The following is a 23,483-nucleotide window of genomic DNA, read 5'->3' as shown; positions in this document are numbered from 1 at the left end:
TATTGCGAAGTATTTTATGAAGAAAATAATAAAAATATAAATAGAAAATGGAAGTGACTAAGTTGTGCAGGCAAAGAACTAAAGAGTCAAAGATTCGGTTCCGATTATCTCATTCAACATTCCTATTATAAGACGTATAAAACTAATGTAGACGTAGAAAAATGTTCATAACCTCTGTTTAATGCAATAGCTATAGCCGAGGTCAAATGGCATAGGTATTGGGACAAACAAGTCAAAATCAAAACAGGTTGTACAATGTTTCTCAGATGACGAAATTAGCACCACTTGGTCACGCATATTGACCGTGCTAGAAAAATGAATGACTTGGAAAAAGTATTCATAATAAGGTTTATAATAATGATAATTGTAAAGTTTTTAAGCGACTTCAAAAGGAGGAGGCTTCACATTTCAGTCAGCATGTTTTATATTGATTTACTACACCGAAAATGCTGAGATATTTACTATTTTTCTTTATTTATTATATAAATTAACTTTAGTTTCGTTCAGTAGCTTTTATTGATTTACTTATTAAGGGTTCCGGGTATAATTAGCGTGATTTTATTTAAATAATCTAATAAATGGTCGTCGTAGTCAGACTTACAGATAAACAAACATACAAGGAGTTTTTGGATGTTTTCAATTTTGCACTTCTTTAATACTTTTACTACTTATTTAAAAAAAAACAGTAAGGTAGCAGCTTAAAGAGACTCTACTTGCATATTAATAAATGCAGCCCATTTTTTAAATTGCTTATCCACCAAACATGAAAGAGTTATAAATTAATTAAAAGATGATGTTTTAGCGTCATTCATATTTTATCATCTCATTGTAAATACATAAACTTATTCAAAGCTTAAATAAAATTAAATGAGTGCTCATTAATCAATGATCACGTGGCTTTGCGTGTGTGTGTAAATAACACACAAGATTGTTCGTTTACTTTGTATGTGTATGTGATAACTTATAATAAATCAATTTAATAACTACTTAGGTATACTGTAGCTATTTGCTACTAGTAATTTAGCTCGACTTTAGTTATAAAAAATATGTTTATAGTTCTTGCAGAGGTAGTGCAATTGTTTTTATGACTTTGTAGGAACTTTGGAATATACGTTTCTGAAATATAAGGCGTGGTTTAAACTTATTTTTTAAATTCTATCTATTTTCGAAGATTTTACTGACCATTCAGCTGAGGGAACTAACAAAAAAATAATAGTTTCATGGTAGTTTGATTCGAGTTTAAATCATTAATTTAAAATAACAAACATAACTTAAATAATTCAATATTGCACAAACAAACGACTCTACATTTTGTATATAAGCGAAATTCTATGAAACAATTACTGTCAATAACTTCTTTACTTATTAATAAATAATCTTTTACTAAGTAACTTATAAATTATGATTAATCGTGCATTGTATTCATAGACTGCTTGGCGCGACTGACACCCACGTTTAAAGTTCTTAGCAAGAAACTGTAACTCTATGCTAGACATACTGAGGCACATGAAATATCTTATTTTGTGTCAAAAAGCTTAATTTTTTGAGTACCTTAGCTTTAAAATTAAAATTTCATTTACAATTTCGGTTAATCATAAATTTGATAAAGATTTGCGATTAAACTTAAATTGAGGTTCACTGCTTAATAATATCATTGATAATAATAATTTTTGTCCGTAACGAATTCCGACCTTTTCAAATGTCTCTAAACCAAAGTCCCAACCATTAACTCGCATTAAAACTTTTGAATCAATTAATTATTTCACAAAAAGAATAAAACCGCAAATCCATTATCGATACCTAAACCATAATTTATGTCTTTTACAATACCTAACATTATTAACAAAAACCACTGGCATAAAAAAACACTATAACATAAAAAATATTCAACTCACCACGGCGGCTAATATAACGAAACGTAGCATTTTTTTTCGATTAAAAATTTTCGTTAACACCACAACTATTTGTCACTATTTGAAATATACAGAGTTATTATGCGCGCGCGCATCTCCTATATATCGTCGCAGCCTCCGATGACGTCACATCACCCTCCTCACCCCTCCCCCTCACCCCGCTAAACCTGCTTGAACATCTTCTTCACGACATTTGACCTTCGGTTCACTTACATCGATGTTTTTGTACGGAGAATTCTGTTTGGTTTATTTTTGGATGCGTCGATGGATTGTGTCTAGTAAAGTTGTACTAATGTGGTATCGTATTTATCGTTTGGCGTATTGAATTTTTATCAATTGGACATCTTCAATTTTCATTCATTTGAAATCGAAGAAAAACGTCAGCAATTTAAATGCAAAATAACACCATCGCTGGCTTTTTTGTAAGAAATTAACAAACGCTATTTCTTAAGGGCATAGAGATATTTCTACCTGAAAAACGAAATAGTAGTCTAAATATATAAGCTTTTGGTTTTTGGGAAACACAACACTCTTCTTTATGAAAAGCGCCTTCGTTATTTCTCTTTTTTGACTTATATTAATGTTGACTTAACACAAGGAGTTACAAACTTATTATAATACATAACTTAAGTATATTAACTTATGGTAAAATTAAAACATACGTTTTTAGAATAACATAGAGTATTTGGGTGACACGCTGACACAGTATTTGTTCAACAAATTCACGATGTTACTCTATCTACGTGTGCAACTTCAATGCCATTTTTATGTAATTTCAGGACCTAACAATATTTTCTTGTTTCCAATATATGTACATTATATTTTAAAAAATATAATGAACATGTATTAAACAACCCTTCAATTAAAAAACCATAGTGTCATAATCATTATGTAATAAAAGGTGTGTCAATAAATATATCATTTACTGAAAACCAGTCATACTCTCACCCGAAAGTTTTAAAATTCTTAATCTAAGCATTGTCAAGAGCCTCCGGAAACCGATAAGGAAAAAAACATGCCAAGCTACCTCTAAACAAGATCTACATTTTAACTACCCACACCCAAAAACTGGGAAACCTCGTCATACTCGATCTAGAATTGGCAAGATCAGCATTCAGCAATTACGAATACTTTTAATTATCTTAGTTTCTACATAAGTTTGGATATTATAATAACACTTTTCTAGCTTAAGAATAATCAATCCAGCCCTGAATGTACAATAATTATAATTTCACAATTCCCTGCAAACATTCTGTCGTTGTAAATTAAAATATTAAAAACAATGAATCTTATACAGGCTATAAACCTCCCATTTCACTTCCTTATACCAAAACGTCTGAGATCATAATTATAAAATAGCAGTGTTTTTAAACATAAATTTAATCAGCTATCGATGTGACTCATCGTTGAGGAAGAGTTACTGGCTTCTGAAGTTACCGGTAGCAATGGTTCTTAACTATGAGGCCTTTAGTTAAAATAGGTAAGAGGTTTTTGATAACAGGTAGAACAGACAGTTTTTATATGGACTTAACTAAAAATAACCGCATGATATCGTTCTGCAAGTCATTCAGTCAGTCTTCGAGCAAAAAAAACTTAATAATAATGAGAAAATAATAATCTTTTTAATAATAAAATCCAACTGCAAATCAAAATACCATCCCTTACAAGCATAACCACCGTTAACCCCCGCAAAATGACGCATTTTCTTACGGGAATGTTAAATAATACTTTTCAAATTCAAATGGGACGGACCACTGAAACCACCAGGTTGGGATTAGGAGAGCTTTTCATCTCCATAAAATGGGAGAGAGAGAGAGAAGAAACTTTATTAGTAAAACCAGCACAGAGACACACAAGAAAGATACATAGTACAACACGATATAAAATCGCCGATAATATATGTCTCACGGCTGTACCAAATAGGTACCCAGATCAGCTTAATGTCAAGCACAATAAATGCTTGACGCTGGTTTTCATCTGGGCGGTAAAATATAAAAATTGCTGTCCAAAGTTTGAGCATCCTCACATCCTGGTCTCATGGTTTTTTAATATAAAATTTCGTACGTGGTCTTTTTGCCGAGGGGTCTTCATACGGCGGGTGTTAATAACGCAAAACGGCAATTTAATGCATAGTTTACTCGTTTTGTATAATAAAATGAGTTTTTATATACCTGCGTATATTTTTATGCGGATAAACTGTACGTTTGTCTGTCATTTAAAATACAGTAACTACGTTGAATTGTGTGAAGTATTAAATTGGTGGTGAATAAAAATAAAGCCTGTATCAGTTGTTTTAATTATTTAATAAACCAAGTAGAGTTACAACTTACTGAGAGTTGAATTTTCCATCGTCAGATAACTGTTTGGGTAGTCGCTTCTAGCAAACACCCCGTATATATTATTCCGCGATTAGTTTTTGGATTTCTGACAAAATAGTCTGTTAGTCTGACATAATAGTAGAAAATTTTGGCTTGTACGGTTTATATAGATAATAATAATGAAAAATTATGAATGTTTTCAAAACAAAGTAGCTGTATCAAAGATATCACTAACTGCATAGGTCTACAAGTCATTGATGTTCTAAATTCTGAATTTCGTAGATCTCCACCGACTCCACCAGCCGCGAACATTGCATGCAAGTCTCTCTACTAATTTGCTTAACTATAGTAAAATAGGCCTTTAATGAAATACTATTTCCCTAGTTATCAAATTACTCTGTAATAGTCTTCTGTAAATCCTTTTTTGACTTTTATTTATTTAGTTTAACTTCATGTCAATAGTGGTACATAGGTGGACTTAATGCCTCAAAGCGTTCTCTACTAGTCAACCTTTGGGTTCAATATACTACTTTGTGGTAGGTGTAGTGTTAGTTATAATAATATAAATACTTTTGTAGATTATAATTCTCATGTATTAGTTATGACCTTTGTTTTATTATTTAAAACTGCTGCTTATTTAAAGCAAGTTAAGCATTATGTCAAATAAATAACGACTTAAACGATTGTAGTATTAATTTATTATTATGTGTTTATTTATATAACCTATCACGTGAAAAGCTCATCAATTCATATTTTATGTGATCATTTGACACATTCATATCGAAAAAGATACAATAGTTAGTAAATTATAGTAATATAATGATAATAATATAAAAATTATGTTAATAATATATATACTTATATATACCAAAAATCAATAAATGTAAAATATGGTATAGTATTCCATATAGTTTATATGTAAATTATATAGGTAGTATTTCCTTTAATAACTGTAAATCGACCATAACAAAAGTCTTTTACCATAGTAAAAAGAAACTTCATTGCTTTCCGAACTGTTTTCAGAGTACTAAAATGCATAACGCACAGGGAAAAGTTTAAAGATTTTGATACCTCATTATAATATTAGGTATATAGGTTATTGATTGGTTTATGTATCAAAGTATAAACAATATATAACAATATATTTATTAGCCTGAAGTTGTCTAATAAGTAGAAGTCAATTATTGCATTAATATTTAAGTAAATCATATTTTTTCCGGGATTGCTAGCCTTATGCAGAGTCCAAGTACAATTTTCCTGTCAATGAAAAAGTGGTTCTTAAAATTTATTATATTCTGTAAGTTAGCGGCCGTTTGCGGCTTCGTCCGTGTGGACTTTAGCTTTCAGCCCTAACCCTATTAATCAATAAATATACTATTCATCACATCCTTTTAAATTCAAACCAGTAGTTTATGAGATTTGCACGTTCAAACAAACTCTTCAGCTATATATGTATATTATTAGTAAAGATAAAGTAATATGTTGAGAAAACCCGCACGTTTATACTAAAGTAATAAAAAATAAAGGTCCAAAATTCCATATTAATAAAAACATTTAAAAGCCCCTTGAACTACCTAATATGATGACAACGCTATATTTGTATGGAAACAAACATTTCTTTTATATTTTGTTTTACACTTCTGTTTCAAGATTTATTTGCATCGATTTTAGGGTATTTTATGTGTTTTAGAATCTTATCTTCGTTTATAATGACCATTTTAGGTTTAAAATGTTTCATTTTAAGTTAAATCAAAGTTATCTGACAATCTTACACAGCTTTTTATTTAAATTTGCCGTTATGTAGAATTTAGCAGCACTAGGCTTTAATGATTTTTATTCGTATTTGTTAAAGACATGGAAAATCCGGAAATGACTGTATTCTGAGATATTTCGATGTAGGTATTACCAGAATAATAAAAGAATCCGTAGCTTCTGTAAGGCCGATAACAAATTATTATAATATCTTTATCTCGTTCCCTGAAATCAGTAGTCATAATAAATTTTAATACTAATAAGGATAATAAGGATATGTAATTAAAACAAAATTAATATAATCCCAATAAGAACTCTACATATACCTAATACAAATTAATATTTAGGGTCATTCATTTCCACTTATTGATTCTATTATTTTACAGTCTTTATAATCAAAAAACGAAACAGAGTTAAAAAAAACAAGCTGATACGTACCTGCTTTGTCAAACTAACCAAAATTATTAAGTACAGCAAGTTCAGCAATTTTAAGAAATCGTAACTCTTGATTATTTTTATTATTGATCATAATTAATATTGGTATTGATTTGAATTCATGATTCTTTATTACACGATTAAATTACAAAAAAAAGAACTTCAGAATGACAGGATCATTGCCCTCAGCATAAACAATTCGTGTTCTATTGTTGGCGGGAGAATGTCATTATTAAAATGGCGGAATAAAAAATGGCTGACCACCTGTAGGTAATGATAGATCTTCTTTTAATGTTAATTCATCTTTTAGTTTCAATCTTATTCGTAGGACAAAAAGTTTAACGTAAAAATTATGCGAGTTTCATGGTTGGCGACAAGAGGTCCTTTTTTGGTTTCTATTTGTGTCGTAATAATAAACTCTGTCGTATAAACTCTGATCTGTTACACATCGTTTTGAATTTTCCACTAATATTCATTTTCAAAGTTGATTGATATAGGCAAAACACTGCAGACAAAATAATCAGTGCTTACGCGACGTTTAATAGTAAAACAGACAATGTATTTGTGGTTATTGAAACACACGTTCGAGTAAGGTAAAGGTTCATATTTTATAGAAATCTGAAACATGGTGATAAGCCTGATCTTAAAATGAAATCCTATTATTTTTAAAACAGGCAAGAAAAAAAAATTATTCATCATTTTGTCACAGACTGATTGGACGGATTTCACCCAATGTTTCGAAGGTCATACAGTCATCTTTCTTAGATATTACATACATTACCTCACGCAGGAACTAACATTAGAATATTTCCGAGAAAAGGTCAAAATCATTGCTAAATCATTATTGATTTATCATTAATATTATTATACTATGATATACTGTGTTAAGATCGTGAGATCTTTATCATGTTAAGTCATTAATAACGCGAAAATAGAATTAGCGGATCCGGATACTGACGTTAAGACTTACTAATATATTCAATTTCTGTAATAAACTAGCTATTCTACGGGACTGACAGCTTGAATTACACGAGAAAATCATATTATAGTAATCGACTTTAGGTACTGCAATCAATATTGCTGCATTGCATTCTTCTTTTTCGGGATATGTCCTAACTCCCTGCAAATGATGCGTAATTCTCAAAAGCCAGGCGACTTCTCTGTCGCAGCGTCTGTCTGTCTGTTTGTGATTGACTCGCAATACAGGAATAGATTTCCAAGCACTTTTCACCTTAATGAAAAAGGTTTTAGTATAACATTTGTTAAGATTAACCCAGTGTAACCTAGGCTGAGGCTGGTTGAGCTTTAACTGACTTTATTCAATGAAGCGGTTTAACTAACAAAGTAAGCAAATCTCCATAGACGAAATCTTAAATTAAATTACTACAAAAATCTTGTTTTGTAGAACCATAAATAAGTATTTTTGCAACATCATCATGCTACTGGCAGCCCTGTGTGGCAGACGTGGTAGTGTACCGAATATAATATCATCTTCATAGTACATTCAGTGGCGACGCGGCGTTGCCGACAAAGTTCAAGGTTGCACATCGCACCGTGAAATATCGACGATGCGTGCGCGCATGCCGTGGACATCCGTCTACGTTTTGACATTATTATTATTATTTTATTTTCTCTTTGATCTCTATATGGACATGATATTTTCGGGGTGGCTGAAGGAAACAGGTGGCGCAGGGATTCTGGAAGTCTATGGAAGAGGTCTTTTACCAACAGTGGGACATTACAATAGGCTAAAAAAAATGGATGCTTTACGGATAAAATTTTTCATAGTATCATCCACAAACGAACGCGAACGGTTGCTGCTTATTTTTACCACTCCTTTACTACTATGAGGAAAAGTATCAAGATTGTTGCTTCCACAACAAGTGAGGGTTTGAAAAAACATGTTTTTATTTAGCTTAAATTGAAACCGCTTGAAACTTACGATATGAGTGCTTTTACTGCGAAATGTCGATGACGTATGTATGCTTGAACTTGACATTGCTTAAGTATTTGATTACATAGCTCAATTCTATTGACTTAATACTGATTCATAATTCATTGATGAAAAAGTAATGAAGAATTAGGAGTTATTGTTTCTGCTCGTGACTTTACACATCTTCGTGCACGACAAAAGATTTTCCAAATTAAAAAAGTATCCAGGATATAAACTATTTATTTATCTAATTTATACAAAATCCTTCAGCAGTTTACATGAAAGATACATAATAATATATAATGCATAAATCTTTACAAACATTCGCATTTATAAAAAAAATTCTTCCAAGCATTTGTAATGTGCAAAATGAGTTCTTTTTCGATCTTTTCCTATTCTGCTTTGTCACGGACAAACTCTGACCTTCGCATTCTTAAACTATAGGTATTTAATTAATTCAGAATATTAGGTGACCCATTCTCTTTTAAATGACGAAAATTATTATTTTGCTGTGTTATATCCCCTGCTTTATCTTAGGTGCATTTTAATTATTTCTAAATGCATGTTAAATACTAATGTTATCATTTCTCTTATTATTTAAGTTTGTTAAGTACTTTGGTTGTTAGTAATATTAACTTAGCCTTTCCACCTTTCGTTTTTTCGGGTGAAGTTATGATTCTCGTAACTAAATCCATATACAGTTTGTGGGAATAACAAAAATCCTAACAAAAAACCCATAACTATCAATTAATAATTGAAACATTCGCCCAGCTTGCAAACATAGTTTATTTCTAAACTTAACTTTACAGCTTCAGATAGGTACTCTGATGGAAATTTCATAGGAACCGGAAATAATACACATATAATTAAAATGTGTTGTTGCATTGCACCTATATGATATTTACTTTATGAGTTTATATTATTTATCTTGTTATTACTCATTTTTGACCTTTGAATTAGTAATACGTAGAAATAAGTTGTAAATTATGACGCACCAGATATCATGAAATCTTTATTTTGAACTTGGCCCAAAACTACCTGATGTGAAGCGAAGTAAAATTAGCTCATGACGTTATAACTGCTATAAAGGCGGCTTCACATTAGCGTATCAAACAATTCGCATATATCTACATAGTAGTAGATGTAGCATTCTAGCCATTCTAGTGAATGTTCGAAACAGTTTTCGACAACATTTTTCTTATGGTGTATAATGTTCATTTTCCATTGTATAGTTCTATTTTATTTAATTTTACTTTATTTTATCCATACTTTTGTAGGTTTGATGCAATATTTTCACAAATTCACAACACACAGCTTTGTAAAACGCGTTTTCTTCATTTTTGGGATTTCCGTAATACAAAAGTTTATCAGTGCCTGTAGCGTATATTGAGGAAATATTTTTTTTATTAAGTATGTACCCAATTTGTCCAAAGCTCGATACAAAAACTTCACGATCGCATCCATATTTCGTTGAAATATAATTGTTCTGTGTTACATAACCTGTCTGTAACAATATGGTCTAATGTATATTTACCGCTAAGAATCAGTTAAAGATAATCACAATAATACACAGCTTAAACATCACTTATGTAAACATTATAGTCGGTCTATTTTTTATAAACAGGAACTTATGAGTCACAGTTATTTCACCATACTTGAGAATAATACATTAATCTTATGCGAATTGATTATATGCGTGACTTGTATACTTATTTACTTTATATTGTAGATGTTTAAAGTTCGTCTCAAGACTTTTATCTTTGGTCCGATCTAATTTAAAACTGGGATTTGTTTCTAATATGAATGTATTTTTATTGGTATATGGATAGATATGTAGGAAGCTAGGTGTTTCTCTTTAATTTACTAGAATCATCTACATAACTAGGTAGATATGTGTCTTGAAATAGATAGGTCCTAATTTACTTTTTTATGCGTTTTTGTTCCTTCTTTGAGGTATAAGTCTGATAATTTGATAGAGAGCATTGGTTTCCAAGAAGTATCTTGAAAACAATTAGTGTTTCTGCGTATTTTCAGCATTATGTAGTTCAATAAAACAGGCTGCTCTCAACTATATAAGCATGTATGAGATCACTGATGCTCCAAATTTTGAACTTTGTATAGCCTACGTCAGCAACGATCCTTGCACACAAGTCTTTCTACTAAGTGTTGTACTGAAATAGAACGTAGGTAGTAGTTGGTAGGTGTAGTTATCATTCAACAATTCATTAAATAATAATATTATGGTCTTTGTGGTCACACCTGTTGCCTCTTACTTATAATTTACCAATTAGCACTAAATATTACATTTTATGCGAATTTTGCGGTAATTTTAATACAATCATCTCGTGACATTTGCCAACCTTTAACCTAAAGTAAGTCAATTAATAAACAACAGAGTGACGTAAATTATTATCCTCATAATAGGTAGTAGGTATAATTTTATCAAACACCTGCTTGATATAGGAGTGAGTCATCAATTGGCAAAAACAGTTTAGCTGCCAATATATCAATATGGTAGAGTTAAAGAAATTTCTCTATAGCTTGATCCTGCTAATATTTTTAATCTTGCAAAGAAATGGGACAGTCACTGGTATTTTTTTTTTTACTAGTAAACGTCTAGCCAACAACTGGACGAAGTCTGCAATAGGAGGTAGGTAACTAGTATGGAAAAAAAAATACTTTACGATAGGTTGTACTACTTTTCTGCAAGGTAGTGTTAAAAATAATGAAGAAAGCTTTTATCAGGCTTTTCAAAAGCTGGGCTGACTTCTACACTTCCATATAACATTATTCAAACTCAGTATTGGCAAGTAACTAAGTAGGTAATAGGCTAGTAAAATAGTGATCCTGATGATTCATTAAAGTACAAATTCACAATAAGTGGACATAGTACATCACTAAAATTAGGTTTCGACTGCAGACTATTACATTCCCAGAAATACAATGACATTTTAGCATTAACTTGTGATTTAGCGTTAAAACGAATGAGTGTAATACTTCCGTGTCCGTATGACCCACTACTTGATTTGTGTTTAAAAAGCTCATAGGAACTATGCCTTCTTTTTCTTTTTTTGCGGATGCCAAAGGTATTTTTTATCATTGTAGGCATTTGTAGGTAGGTACTTAACGGCCACAACACAGTTTTGATGGCAGATACTTTCCGTAGAAATACTGAAAAAGAAACATGCATGGGATACTATTAGAGCGACTGTGCTTGTAAAACTACAATTATATTGATCCTTACTGTCTACTGTCTAGCAATAATAAAATTACCTAATAGCTTCTACTTCATGTTAAAATTAAAACCCGTACAACTTCCTGTAAATAATATAATGAGGTATTTTTTAAATACGGCTAATCATTCAGTACTTCAGTTGTATACCTACCTAAAGGTACCTACTGCAAGAGACGCTTTCACAATCCAACGAGCTGCATTCTATTAATATGATCAGTGCAGTATGTTATTACCAAGTTCAATGAAATCAAACTTGATTTTATATTCTTACATAAGTTCCCTACGGCAATATTCATATTTGTTGTGAATGCACAATCTTCACTCTCAGTTGCATCATTCTGTTTAATTGTAGCTTTTAAACATTAACGATGTTTCGACGATTAACGATTAGAGCAATCGGAATAAACTTACTGGGCACCACTTGTTTGGGAACGGTTTATATTATTAGCAGATTTTCCCGCGGCTTTGTCTGCGTAGTTTAGTGACTTAAAGTAACATTTTCATGCAAACATTCATCCCTCTTCTACGTCATTTTTCCACCTAGTAGCCTATATTCTTTCACAATGAGATAACACAAGTATTTTTCGACAATATACTATTTAAATATACAGACATATACTTATCTTTAGAAAACACCTGTACAAAACATTTAGATAAATAATCCTTTAAATTCTCAGAAAGTTAACTTATAAAAACACATAAAACAGGCCTGGCCATCTCATTTTCCTTGTAAATTTTTATATTATGGTGTAAGAGAGATGACTCCTTAGTTTACAAACTTGCGTGTTTTAAAAAATATGACTAAAATTATTCATAAGTTTACTTTTATCTGATTTGTCCTAGTAAAATAATACCTACACTGGTATTACTTACCACTGATAATTATATCTTTATTATTAATTTGTGAAGCCTTGATTTAGTCTGTATTCAATGCCTAGGTATTCCATACCTACTCCTACTTGTCTTAAAAGTTCTGCTAAGTAATTAAATATACCGAAAAGCCGAATTTCAATCGAAGGACTATGATCGTAATCTATTAAAATAATTAACATTGAGTTTGAATTTTGGTACATTTTACCAGAAGGTGTAGACAGAGATGTCATACATCCACGTATCGGCATTAACAAAGTAAATCTCATGTAAGGAAGGAAGACTTTTGCCATATGGTAATAGTCTCCCCATGGACTATTATTGAGAATTATTTTAATTTAAATTAGAAAAGCACAATATTATCCCCCGACCCGGGAATTGAACCCATGAACTTATCTAGCTGTCGGGCACACTACCGACTGCGCCACAGAAGCAGTCATTATAAAATTATGTAAATTAATTGTTTATATACTAACTAAACACTCCTTTTTTTTTTTTTTTTTTTTTTTTTTTTTTTTTTTTTTTTTTTTTTTTTTTTTTTTTTTGCGTCAGGAAAATGCATTACTGCATGTCCCGCCCCAGGGAGGAAAGCGGGGGTCTGTCGGGCTCTCCCGCCGGCTAGACGTTCCGGCTGACTTGGGCATACCGACTAAAAACCTGACGGTGTTCCTTCTACAGTCACCATAAGATGGCCAGGACGCGGTACCTCCAATCGGATACTCCGCGTCCCAGCCGGTGACGGCCCGCTTTGGATGCGGGCCCTACTTCGAGCGGGGGCGGGCATGAGGATTGCCCCCCCCTAGCTCTCCACTTCACGGGGGTGCGCCAGGAACACACAGCGCACTCCCCACCTCTCGGACCTGTTCCCTGTCAAGGCGACGGAGCGTTCCGCCTCCGCCGCCCACAGGTCCGCGTCACGGGGGCCGGAGATCGTCCCGGCGCCTACGACGCCCAGTGCGTCTTGCGCGGGATGGGAGGGGAGCGTTTATTTCTCGCTCCCGTTCCGCCGCCTCTTTGGCGGATATAACTTCCTCGCAGAACGAGGCGACGGCCGACCACGCTGCCTCGCTCCCGACCATGGACAGAACCACGGCCGAGAGCGAGAGGTCGCTCCCGACTACCCCGGTCAATTGACGGCGCTGCGTCGACCACGCCTGGCAGTGTGCCAGCGTATGCAGCGCCGTATCGGGGCAGTCTCCACAATGGTGGCACCTGGGCGTTTGCTCACGGCCTATGCGACACAGGTACTTGCCGAAACAACCATGTCCGGTCAAGACCTGCGTCAGCCGATAAGTGAGCGCGCCGTGCCTTCTCTCCAGCCACTCCGTGACCGCCGGCCGCACGGCCTCGATAGTGACGAGGCCGGCGCTGGGGTTCTCCAGTCGCCGCTTCCACGCCGCCAGGACATCTTGGCGGAGCTCTGCTCTCCGCGCCTCCACTTCTTGAGGCGCTAGCAGTGAGCCTTCGCCTCGGGCCTCCTCGCGCCATGTATAGAGTGACGCGAGGGCCTTCGCGTCCAGGTCCCACGGCGGCGTTCCGGCCAGTAGGCACGCCGCTTCGAATGAGATCGTGCGGTAGCCTCTCACGGCCCTGACGGCCATTACCCGCTGCGGACGTCGCAGCGCGGCGATGTTTTTGGCCGACAGGGCATTGGCCCATATGGGAGAGCCATACAGGGCCATTGACCGCACGATCCCGGCGTACAGCCGTCGGCAGGTGTTGTTTGGCCCCCCCGAGGTTCGGCAACAGGCGTGATAGTGCGCCCGCCGCACCTACAAGTTTGGGGGCCAGCCGACTGAAATGGGCTGTGAAGTCCCATCGGCCGTCGAGAGTCAAGCCGAGATACTTCATCGACGGTGCGATGCCGATGTGGACTCCGCCTACGATGATGCTGGATCCTGGAGGCGGGCGGCGTCGGGGCCCATAGAAGAATAGGGCCTCCGATTTCTCGAGTGCCACCTCCAGACCCAGCCGCCGGATGCGAGCGACGACTTGTGCGACCCCAGCTGTGGCCAGCACCTCCGCGTCGCGGTGCGTCTTCCCCCGGGCTGTGACCAACGTGTCATCGGCATAGCAGAATATGCTGACGCCCGGCGGGAGCGCACCGCGCAGAACATAGTCGTATCCTATGTTCCACAGGAGTGGGCCTAGAACCGACCCCTGTGGAACCCCACACGATACCTCCTTTCTAAGCCATCCGTTATGACCCGGGTAGACAATGGACCTCTCCTCCAAATAGGCCCCGACAATGCGGCGGAGGTAGGGTGGCACTCGGTGATATTCGAGTGCCACTCGTATGCTGCTCCAGGGGAGGGTGTTGAAGGCGTTGGCGATGTCGAGTGACACCGCCAAGACGACCTCTCCCTGGGCTACTGCGTTCTCCGCCAGGGCCCTAACGCGTGCTATCGCATCGATTGTTGAGCGCCCCTTGCGGAAACCAAACTGTTGGTCCGCTAGGTCCGGCCCAACACAACTCAGGTGTGTGACGAGGCGGTCTGCAAGTATACGCTCGAAAAGCTTGCCCACCTCGTCCAACAACACTATGGGCCGGTATGCGGACGGCGAGTCCGCGGGGCGCCCTTCCTTCTTCAGTAGGACGAGCTTCCCGGTCTTCCAAGGTGCCGGGAAGTCGCCCCTCTCTAAGCACGCGTTAAACAGCCCCAGTAGTCGGGGCTCGAGGGCCTCACGAGCCAGGGCCCACACTCGGCCAGGAATGCCGTCAGGCCCTGGGGCGGTGTTCTTTGCCGCGAGGCGTTGTACCGCCACCCTCAGGTCTACCCGGGTCACGGGGGGAATTTCCTTGTTTTCTTCCGTCGCCGTCGTCGGCGTCTCGCCCGGCGGAGCCATTGGCGGCGGGATGTGTGCCGCCCTGAGAGGAAACAGAGTGGACACTACGTTCTCGACCACCTGGGGCTGGAGACTCTGCGTTAGTGGGGGGGCCCAGGGGCGAAGTTTGCCCCTGACCCAACGATACGGGCGCCCCCATGGCTCAGAATCTAGCGTCTCCAGAAGTGTGCCCCAGGCGGCGGTTTTGGCCCTGCTGATCTCGGTTGACAGGGCCTTCTTCGCCGCTCTGTACCTCTCGTATAGCTCCGCCTCTTGCGACTCCGCGTCTGGGGGTCGGCGACGCCTCCTGCGGAGGCGTTGGTAGCGGCGGCGTACCACTGTACAATTTTGGCGCAACTGCGCGATTTCCGCCGACCACCAATATACCCTCCGCCGTCCGGGACAGAACCGGACGCGGGGCATCGCTGCATCGCAGACGCGGGTCATATCTGCCCGGAGCCTGTCTGCCTCCACCTCCACGCTGACTATGGCATTTTGTGACGCCTGTGACGTCCAGGCGTCAACGATGGAGGCTTCAATCAACAACTCCTTATCGAGGCGTTTCAGGGACCAGCGCGGTCCAACTTCGACCGGGGTATCCTGGTTAGGCAAGGCCCTCGAGGTAACCGGGGAGATGCTGAACCTAATATATCTATGGTCAGATAAGGTCTCAACCCCCTCGAGGACTCTCCAGGACTGCACACGGGACGCAAGTGCGGGGGTGACAAATGTGAGATCCACTATGGACCCACCCCGCTGGCGCACGCACGTGTGCACGGCACCCCGGTTCAGCACAACAAGGCCCGTGGCCGCCATCCAATCTTCGACTTCCTCGCCCCGCGCGTCCGTAGACGGGGAACCCCAAGCCGTGGATTTGGCATTGAAGTCCCCGAGGACAAGGGCGGGGCGAGACCTATCACGGCCGACCACGGTGCCGATCCGCGCGAGAAACGCCTCGAATTCGGCCAGGCTCCGGTTTGGCGAGAAGTAGATGCCGACGACGACTATGTCTCCCCATGTGACCGCCACATGACCATGGCCCCTCGCTGTGGGTACGAGGGGCGGAACTCCGACAGCGGCCGGGGAGACTATGGCTACTAAGCCGTCTAAATCACCCGCCCAGTCATCCCTGGGCGGAACAAAGTACGGCTCTGCTGCCACTGCTAACTTTATGGACCACTGTGCCAGGCTTTGGGAGAAAAGATCCTGGGCCCTAGCACAGTGGTTCAAGTTTGTTTGAAGGAGATGGAGAGCCATTAATGTTGGGTCTCCATCTCCACCACGTCTGCCGACACATCAGCGGCATTAGAAGCCGCGGGCCGGTTTGATGCCTGCGAAGCGGCCTTGGCCTTCTTCGCAGTCGTCTTCTTCTTTTTCTTCTTACCCTTTTTGGGGTTTTCCCCCTGGCTTCTCGTCCTCTGACCCTTTGGTGGGGCGCAGGCGCTGCTCCCAACTATATGCGCCGCCGGCTTGCCTGCCGCGGCGCATACGGCACAGTTCGGTGCTTCCGAGCACGACTGGGCAATGTGGCCCGGCTTGCCGCACCGGAAGCACGTGCCGCTTCGGTCAACCTCTGACGTGCACCGCGCACAGACATGGCCTCCTTCGAGGCACCGATAACAACGGCGCTCGCGCGGTGGGAGAAGATCCACCCGCGCCGACACCCATCCGATCAAGAGACGGCGGCCATCGACGAGTTTTTTGGCCGCCGCAACTGGGCAGCAGGCCCAGATAGATCCGCCGCCATGAGGGCCGAGGCGGATCTGACCCAGCCGGACGGAGTCCGCTGGGCACTCGCCGACCCTGGAGAGAGCGGCTTTTATTTCCTCCAGAGAGGCAGAGTCATCCAGGCCCGTGATCCGTAATTCGGCGGTTTTTGTGGGCCTGGACACGCGGACGATGTCCTCCTTGAGGACCTCGCGAAGTTTGAAGGCGAAGGCATCCGCTTTTTCGGCTCCGGACGCTCCTGGGAGCTCGAACATCCGAGCCCCCGTGGCAGCAACCCTGAACCTGACGTCATTGGGGCCAATGCCCAAGTCGGCCAGGTTAATTTTAGCCTTTGCGTCCCCAATGACGTCTTTGTAAGTTGCGCCATTTTTCGCCGCCTCCGGCTGCAGTGTTATGACGACTGCAGCCGATTTCGGAGTCCGGAGCTTCGACGCCTTCTTCTTGGATGCCTTCTTCGCGGTCTTCGGCGCCTTCTCTTTGGGCGCCTTTGCCGCCTTTCCGTTCTTGCCGACGAGCTGCCACTCATCGGCAGCCGTCGGGTTAGCGGGCAATGTTTTGGGCGGCATGGCCGCAACAGCGCTATAGGACGGCTGGGACTTTTTGCCCCGCTTTCCGTTTTTAGCCAAGGGAGCTGCTGGTGTCGGCGCGGTGGCGGGCTCAATCGCCGGCGCAGATGGCGCTGCCGTCTTGTTTTTCTTGGCGGCGGGAGTGGGTGCCGCCGCCTTCGCCGCTCTAGCGGCGGGCACAGGAGGTGCCCCTACCGCTTTCTTGTCCGCCGCTAGGGGCGGACGAATGCGAGGCTCCGGCGGAAGCCGGGCCTCTATAGCCCCGAATCGGGCGTCCACCATGAGGCGGAAGTCGGCGATGGCGCGTTCGATGGGCGGAGGCGCCTGCCCAGTGGTAACGGGCTGGGCGCCGGTGGTGGTTGTGCTGATATTCTCCACCACGGCCTTAAGCGCCGCCATCTCTTTGTGAAGATGGTCGACCTCCGCCTTTAACCGGCTGTTCTGGGCCTGAAGGGCCAGGTTTTCTTCAGACGCGGACCTTCGGCTCAATTCGGACGCCGCCAGTTTTATATTTCTGGCAGCGTCTTTGAGGGACTTCACAAACGTCCCTTTTAGGTTGCCGGACTTGTCGGCAACCTCCACGACTGCCTCCAGATTGGACAGGATCGTGTCCGCCAGTTGGACGGCGGATTTGTCTTCGGGGTCAGCCTCTGGCCCCCGCTTGCTCTGCGCCTTCTTCTTCTTCCGCGCCCCATCCGACTCCTCGGACTCGGGGCGCGGGCGTCTCTTTCGCCATAAGCGACCACTCACTGACGGATGAGTGCCGTCAAAAACAAGGCTCATATCGGAGCCAGTGTCAGAATCGACACTGGACTCCTGAGCATCTCGTCTCATCCTCGTCCTCCCGCTGGGGTTCCCAAGATGGAAAGGGAGCCGCTCCAGCACCGTGCGACGACCCTCCGCAACTGCGCAGTCGAGACTGCCGGGCTTTTTGCCCCCAATCTCCTCATAGTTGGGCCTCTCGCCCCTCCCACTGATTTCTTCGTTTTTGTTTTTAATAGTAGACAATTCCATTTGAATCCCACGAGTATGGGGGAAGTAAACCGTCCACCCAGGCAGAGCCCCCTGTACCTGGGTAACCCTATTACACGGTGAGGTCGGGCAGGTTTCACCGGATCTTACAAACTAAATTTTTTATTGAGGTTAAGTCCTCTTGGCCCGGCCAGTTAAGGCAAGGCCCTCGGTCCCAGCATTGGCCGCGAGACGTGACCACGACACCTCCGCTGGGATAACGAGTTTGAGGGCGGTGACCGAAGTCTGCCCACCCGGAGACGATACCGAAACCGGGAGAGCCCGCCCTCCCACCGACGGATCACCCGTCCCACATCTGTGTCCTCTGCAAGCAGAGGGACACGCACAGTGATTTTTTATAGAGGTTTTCTTCCTCGCGATCGCTGTCTCCCCGACCTCCGACAAACGACCCCCGATCCTGACCCAAAAATTGAGCCAGGCTTGCGGTTTGGGTTGGTTTTTTATGGAGGTTTTCCTTCCTCTCTCGCGCAGTGGAGCTCGCGCACCACCGCACGGTATGAAGGGACCTTGTTCTGAGCCTTATGGCCCCAGAACGAGACGGTCCCTTCGGGCCTGTTTTGGCTTCGCTACTGCTACTAAGCCCCCTCACCACGACAAGGTGCAGACCCACGAGGGGGAACTAAACACTCCTGACTCATCTTTAACTAACCCGGAACTAATCTGAGTTTATGCATAAAGTATAATTTATAATAATAGTTACCTAATATCAGTTTGCTCTCGGGACTTGCCTATGTTAATGAGTTGACAATGGGTAAGAATAAGCGTAAAATAGTTATCAACGATTTCCTCAAACTATGTATGTATGAACTTTGATAGCTTTCTACTTAGATACTACAATAATTTTATAAATTGATCCCAATTTGAATAATGGGTATAATTCTTAGCTTATATGACATTTCTAGACTTAACGAATTTACGTTTTTGTTTGATTATCGTTATACTTAGAATTTTGCATGTTGTGAGTGCTTATTTCAGTCAAACAGTGGAGATAAGAGCAGAGCAGCTTAATTATTTACGATTTAACTAATATTTTAAGTTTTAAATAGATACTGTGAACTATGACAAACAGCTAGCACAATAATGATTCCGTCAATTTGCCAGGTATCAAAATGGGCTCAGCACACTCAATCAGGGCGACCCACTTCCAAAGACCGCAGAACAACAAGCAGACTGGTGTTGAACCGGACGACGATGGTGATGAACATCATATCGCTATCACTAACAAAATGGTAAGGAAACTATGTATACTTTTTTATTGAGAGTTTGAATGTTTGAATTTAAGGTGATTCTTAGGAATCTAGGCTTCTATGACTGCGGACTATTTGTTGTCGCTTTATACCCTTTACTTACTCCGTAAGTTATCGTAGTTGTTAGATAGGTACCGAATAAAATGATTACCTAAGGCAGCCGGCTTAATACCTGTCTAATTAAATTAAAATATTCTTCACAAATGGCGTTTAGGTAAGTACCTACGTACAGTACATTTTGAAAAACCCAAGCGACAATATCTTCAAGACAAGAACAGTTATTGTGGTTGCATTTACGTTAAAATATGACAATGCGAATTAAGATAAAAGAACACTGACGTAACATATTTTCATCAATACAGGTACCGCAGTTCATAACATCTGTGGTTTAAAGCACTGACAAAGATATTTTTCGTACTGATGGGATTTTTTCCTTTTGAATCGGGGAAAAACTTAATCCAATAAATTCAAACTTTTAATTTTAAACAAAGCGAACGTGGCTTTGTTATTGAGGTAAAGAACAAGAAGAATAGACAACACTAACTTAGTTTGTGTATCTTGAGCTTGATGAGGATTCAGTTCTTGGATTAGATAGCAAGAAATTACGCTATATTTATGCTTATTACCTCTACATTACAATAAAAGATGTACTACATTTTAATCTACCATTTAGATTTATTTATGTGGTATAAGTATCTTCATGTTGTTATCTAGGTTGAAAGGCTCGTAGAAGACGCCACTATAGCGGGCGGAGCAGCCGCTGCTGCAGCGCAGGCGACACCTCGCGGCGACTACAAGGACAAAATTTTCATGGAAAAGCTCCAGTGTATGGACGACAGGCATTCTGAAAGATGCGGGTATTTACTACAAATATTTAATTTTGATCACAATAGTCTACTTTGTTGTAAGAAGACAAGATTAAGGGTCAGATTCGCGGCTTAATGATATTTAAAAGCAAATATCTGTCGCTATTCCTCTTGTTAAACTAACCGACACTTAAAAACTGGTTAAACCGGTGATTAAGTTGCTTTTTATTTGAATCGTCTTAAATAAAGATGTTTCTTTGCGCCTTTCCGGGACGGTTAGAAAATAACATGTCTGTAACAAATGCGTTAATATAAGGACGCATTATTATCAGATTTTCCTGAAATGGTACCTATATTTCAGGTACCATTACACTGTTCTCGAGTGTGCTATGATATAAGTAGGTGCCTAACGAAAACATCAATCAACACGGCAGTTCGTTACCCTCGCAACACATTATGTAGGTACATACCCAATATATTTTATTTTACACTGCTCTACGACGCGTTTTTATCCAGCCATTTTAGAAAAGCACCTTGATACGGTGTCTTCACTATCCATAATCTGATTTCTGCGATCACCAAAAGCACCAAAGGATTAAGTAATTACTTAGATTACATTATCGGTTTAAATAATACTCGATTTTAAACCTTATCTTCATGTTTTAATTTGTTAGTTTTCCCTACGATTATAAAACTGTTGTTTGTAGAATAACAGTGGAAGACATAAACGCGATGGCGACCCGCATAGACATCCGGACATCAAACATGGTGAGCGTGGACCCCGTGTGCGCCGAGTGCACGGAGAAAGTCATCAAGTGCTACAACGACAACAAAAGCATGTCCGACACGTTTAAATGCTGGGACACTGTTGGTTAGTCCTACATACAATAAGAAATATATAATAATAATTTTAACTCAGATTATGTACCTACATACAGCTTGTAGCAGAGATTGTGTTTAATCAAGCCCAGATTCTGCAGAGTGTAGAAAAATATGATTCTTACTTTGTGCAGTTACACGGGTTCGATAGGGTGCCACATTTAGTGCGAACCCCTCAAAGCTTTTCATTTGCCTGAATTTTAGTCAACTTTCTCAGAGTTGATAATAAAGATCACTTCGCCTTTCTATCTCCCTGCATTATTGCACCTAACCGTTTAAATTATGGATAAATTTTGTGTGCAGGCGAATTCACAAAGTGTGTGTCGGAGGCGGCGGCGCTGCGACTCCGCGAGCGCACGGTGCGCGAGGCGCGGGAGCTGGCGCGACGCACGCGACACGTGGCGCACGCGCGCGAGCACGCGCTCAGGGACCTCGCCACACTTAACGACGACTAGCGACTCACTTACCTGGGATCTATCATTTGATTAGTTAAAGGCCTATTTTCCATGATTAGTTGACTTTATTCAAGGTATTTAGTTGACAGTGTGGCAGTTAACTGTCAAAACATTATTCCTTGAAAAGTTAACTGCTTATGGTAAACGCGGTGCTTAAACGATTGTACTTTTAAGTGCAATGGCAAAGAACAGTACTAAGGAATCTATCAAATAGTAACAGATACCTACACAATAGAGCATACGCGCACATGTACTATCGAACAAACTGAATCATGACCCACCATGTGCTCATTTTCTAAAACACGTCTATATACGCGTAGGTCGAAATTGGCTTGATCCTACGTTTCCTTGGTAATGAATTTGTTATCTGTCATTATTGTGACGAATCTTTGTGCGCCAATACAATAATGCTTTGCTACCGTTTTCAACAGGCTCCGTGGCGTAGTGGGTTGATGTTACGACTGCAACGCGTCAGGAGTGGGTTCGATACCCACTCAGGACATGGTTTATTCGGCCATTATAGGAAATAGTGTAACTATAACTATAAAAATTAAAATAATATAGGGTAACCAGCATAGTTATTAACCGGTTAAGGAATTGATACACAATTTTGGTCAATAGTATCTTTATTTAGAAAACATTGACTTAAACTCTATTATAAACGCCACTTAAATATTCTTTCTAAAAGAATATCAGTCGTTTGTTTCAATAACTTTATACTAATTCAATATAAAACACTTAAAAACAAGAAATACTAGCAAATACTGTTAATCAAATGTGTTATCTTTAAAAAATATTGCAACAAACTTACTTTTTCTTTTCGAACTACACACCTGTCGCACAAATGTCGGACATGAGTTCTATAAATTAAAAATGTTACCAATATTCTGAAAGTGATATATATTACAATTAATTTGAACTGGTTACTTTAGAAATTTAAATAAACGTATTATTCCTTAACATTGGTAATCACTGTATGATGGGCAATGACTATAGTGGTTACCCTAATCGTTTCACAGATTTCTAAATGACGTGCTATTTGATATTTGACACAAATAGGTTTTTTCGCAGTGAAAAGAGTTTAGACTATTTACATTCTAGATTCAAATTAAGAGTGATTTATCGAAAACGTATCTACGTACTGTAATAACAAAGGTCAAAGTTGTCTGTAGTCGTAATACATCATAACACAGTCGTATGCATGTTTAAAATGTCCTAAGTGCAACTTTGACGATAGAGATGAAATTCTTACTGTTTTGACGGTGTCAAGCGAATTATCGGCAAAATGGGTCATGATTCAGTTGGTTCGATAGTACCTACCTACTCATAAAGTTTGAGTAATATGAACAGCGAACTGCAAAACTGGTTTTAAACCTTAAAATAGACCGGTAACTTAGGATGTTTTCATAGCTTTCATTAATTAAAATCTGACTGATCGTTAAGTTGTTTAAACAACAAATGACGTCATCGTGTTTGGTTGAAATATTT

The 23,483-nt window shown here is 40.1% G+C and overlaps 3 protein-coding genes across 3 annotated transcripts in view; 1 reads left to right on the top strand and 2 right to left on the bottom strand.

Moving 5' to 3' along the window:
• The window catches only part of LOC142972762 (uncharacterized), a 20,948-nt gene extending 18,924 nt beyond the window's left edge, over positions 1–2,024 (bottom strand). The window contains exon 1 of the mRNA XM_076114038.1: positions 1,896–2,024. Within this exon, the coding sequence (XP_075970153.1) occupies positions 1,896–1,925 (30 nt within the window). The 5' untranslated portion in view covers positions 1,926–2,024. The remainder of the gene's footprint in view (positions 1–1,895) is intronic.
• LOC142972763 (uncharacterized) overlaps positions 1–23,483 on the top strand; it is a 24,946-nt gene extending 1,463 nt beyond the window's left edge. The window contains exons 2-5 of the mRNA XM_076114039.1: positions 19,710–19,837; positions 20,570–20,712; positions 21,369–21,532; positions 21,844–23,483. Coding sequence (XP_075970154.1) covers positions 19,718–19,837; positions 20,570–20,712; positions 21,369–21,532; positions 21,844–21,995 — 579 coding nt within the window. The 5' untranslated portion in view covers positions 19,710–19,717 and the 3' untranslated portion in view covers positions 21,996–23,483. The remainder of the gene's footprint in view (positions 1–19,709; positions 19,838–20,569; positions 20,713–21,368; positions 21,533–21,843) is intronic.
• On the bottom strand, positions 16,663–18,590 carry LOC142973241 (uncharacterized). Its single transcript, XM_076114880.1, has 4 exons — positions 18,327–18,590; positions 17,824–18,257; positions 16,897–17,742; positions 16,663–16,756 (listed from the first exon to the last, which is right to left on the bottom strand). The coding sequence occupies exons 1-4, from the start codon at positions 18,588–18,590 to the stop codon at positions 16,663–16,665; spliced, it is 1,638 nt and encodes a 545-aa protein (XP_075970995.1).

The sequence above is a fragment of the Anticarsia gemmatalis genome, chromosome 5 (genome assembly GCF_050436995.1).
Source record: "Anticarsia gemmatalis isolate Benzon Research Colony breed Stoneville strain chromosome 5, ilAntGemm2 primary, whole genome shotgun sequence".
Lineage (NCBI taxonomy): Eukaryota > Metazoa > Arthropoda > Insecta > Lepidoptera > Erebidae > Anticarsia > Anticarsia gemmatalis.
The sequence above is the reverse complement of the archived record's forward strand: the minus strand, read 5'-3'. Positions and strand labels throughout refer to the sequence as shown.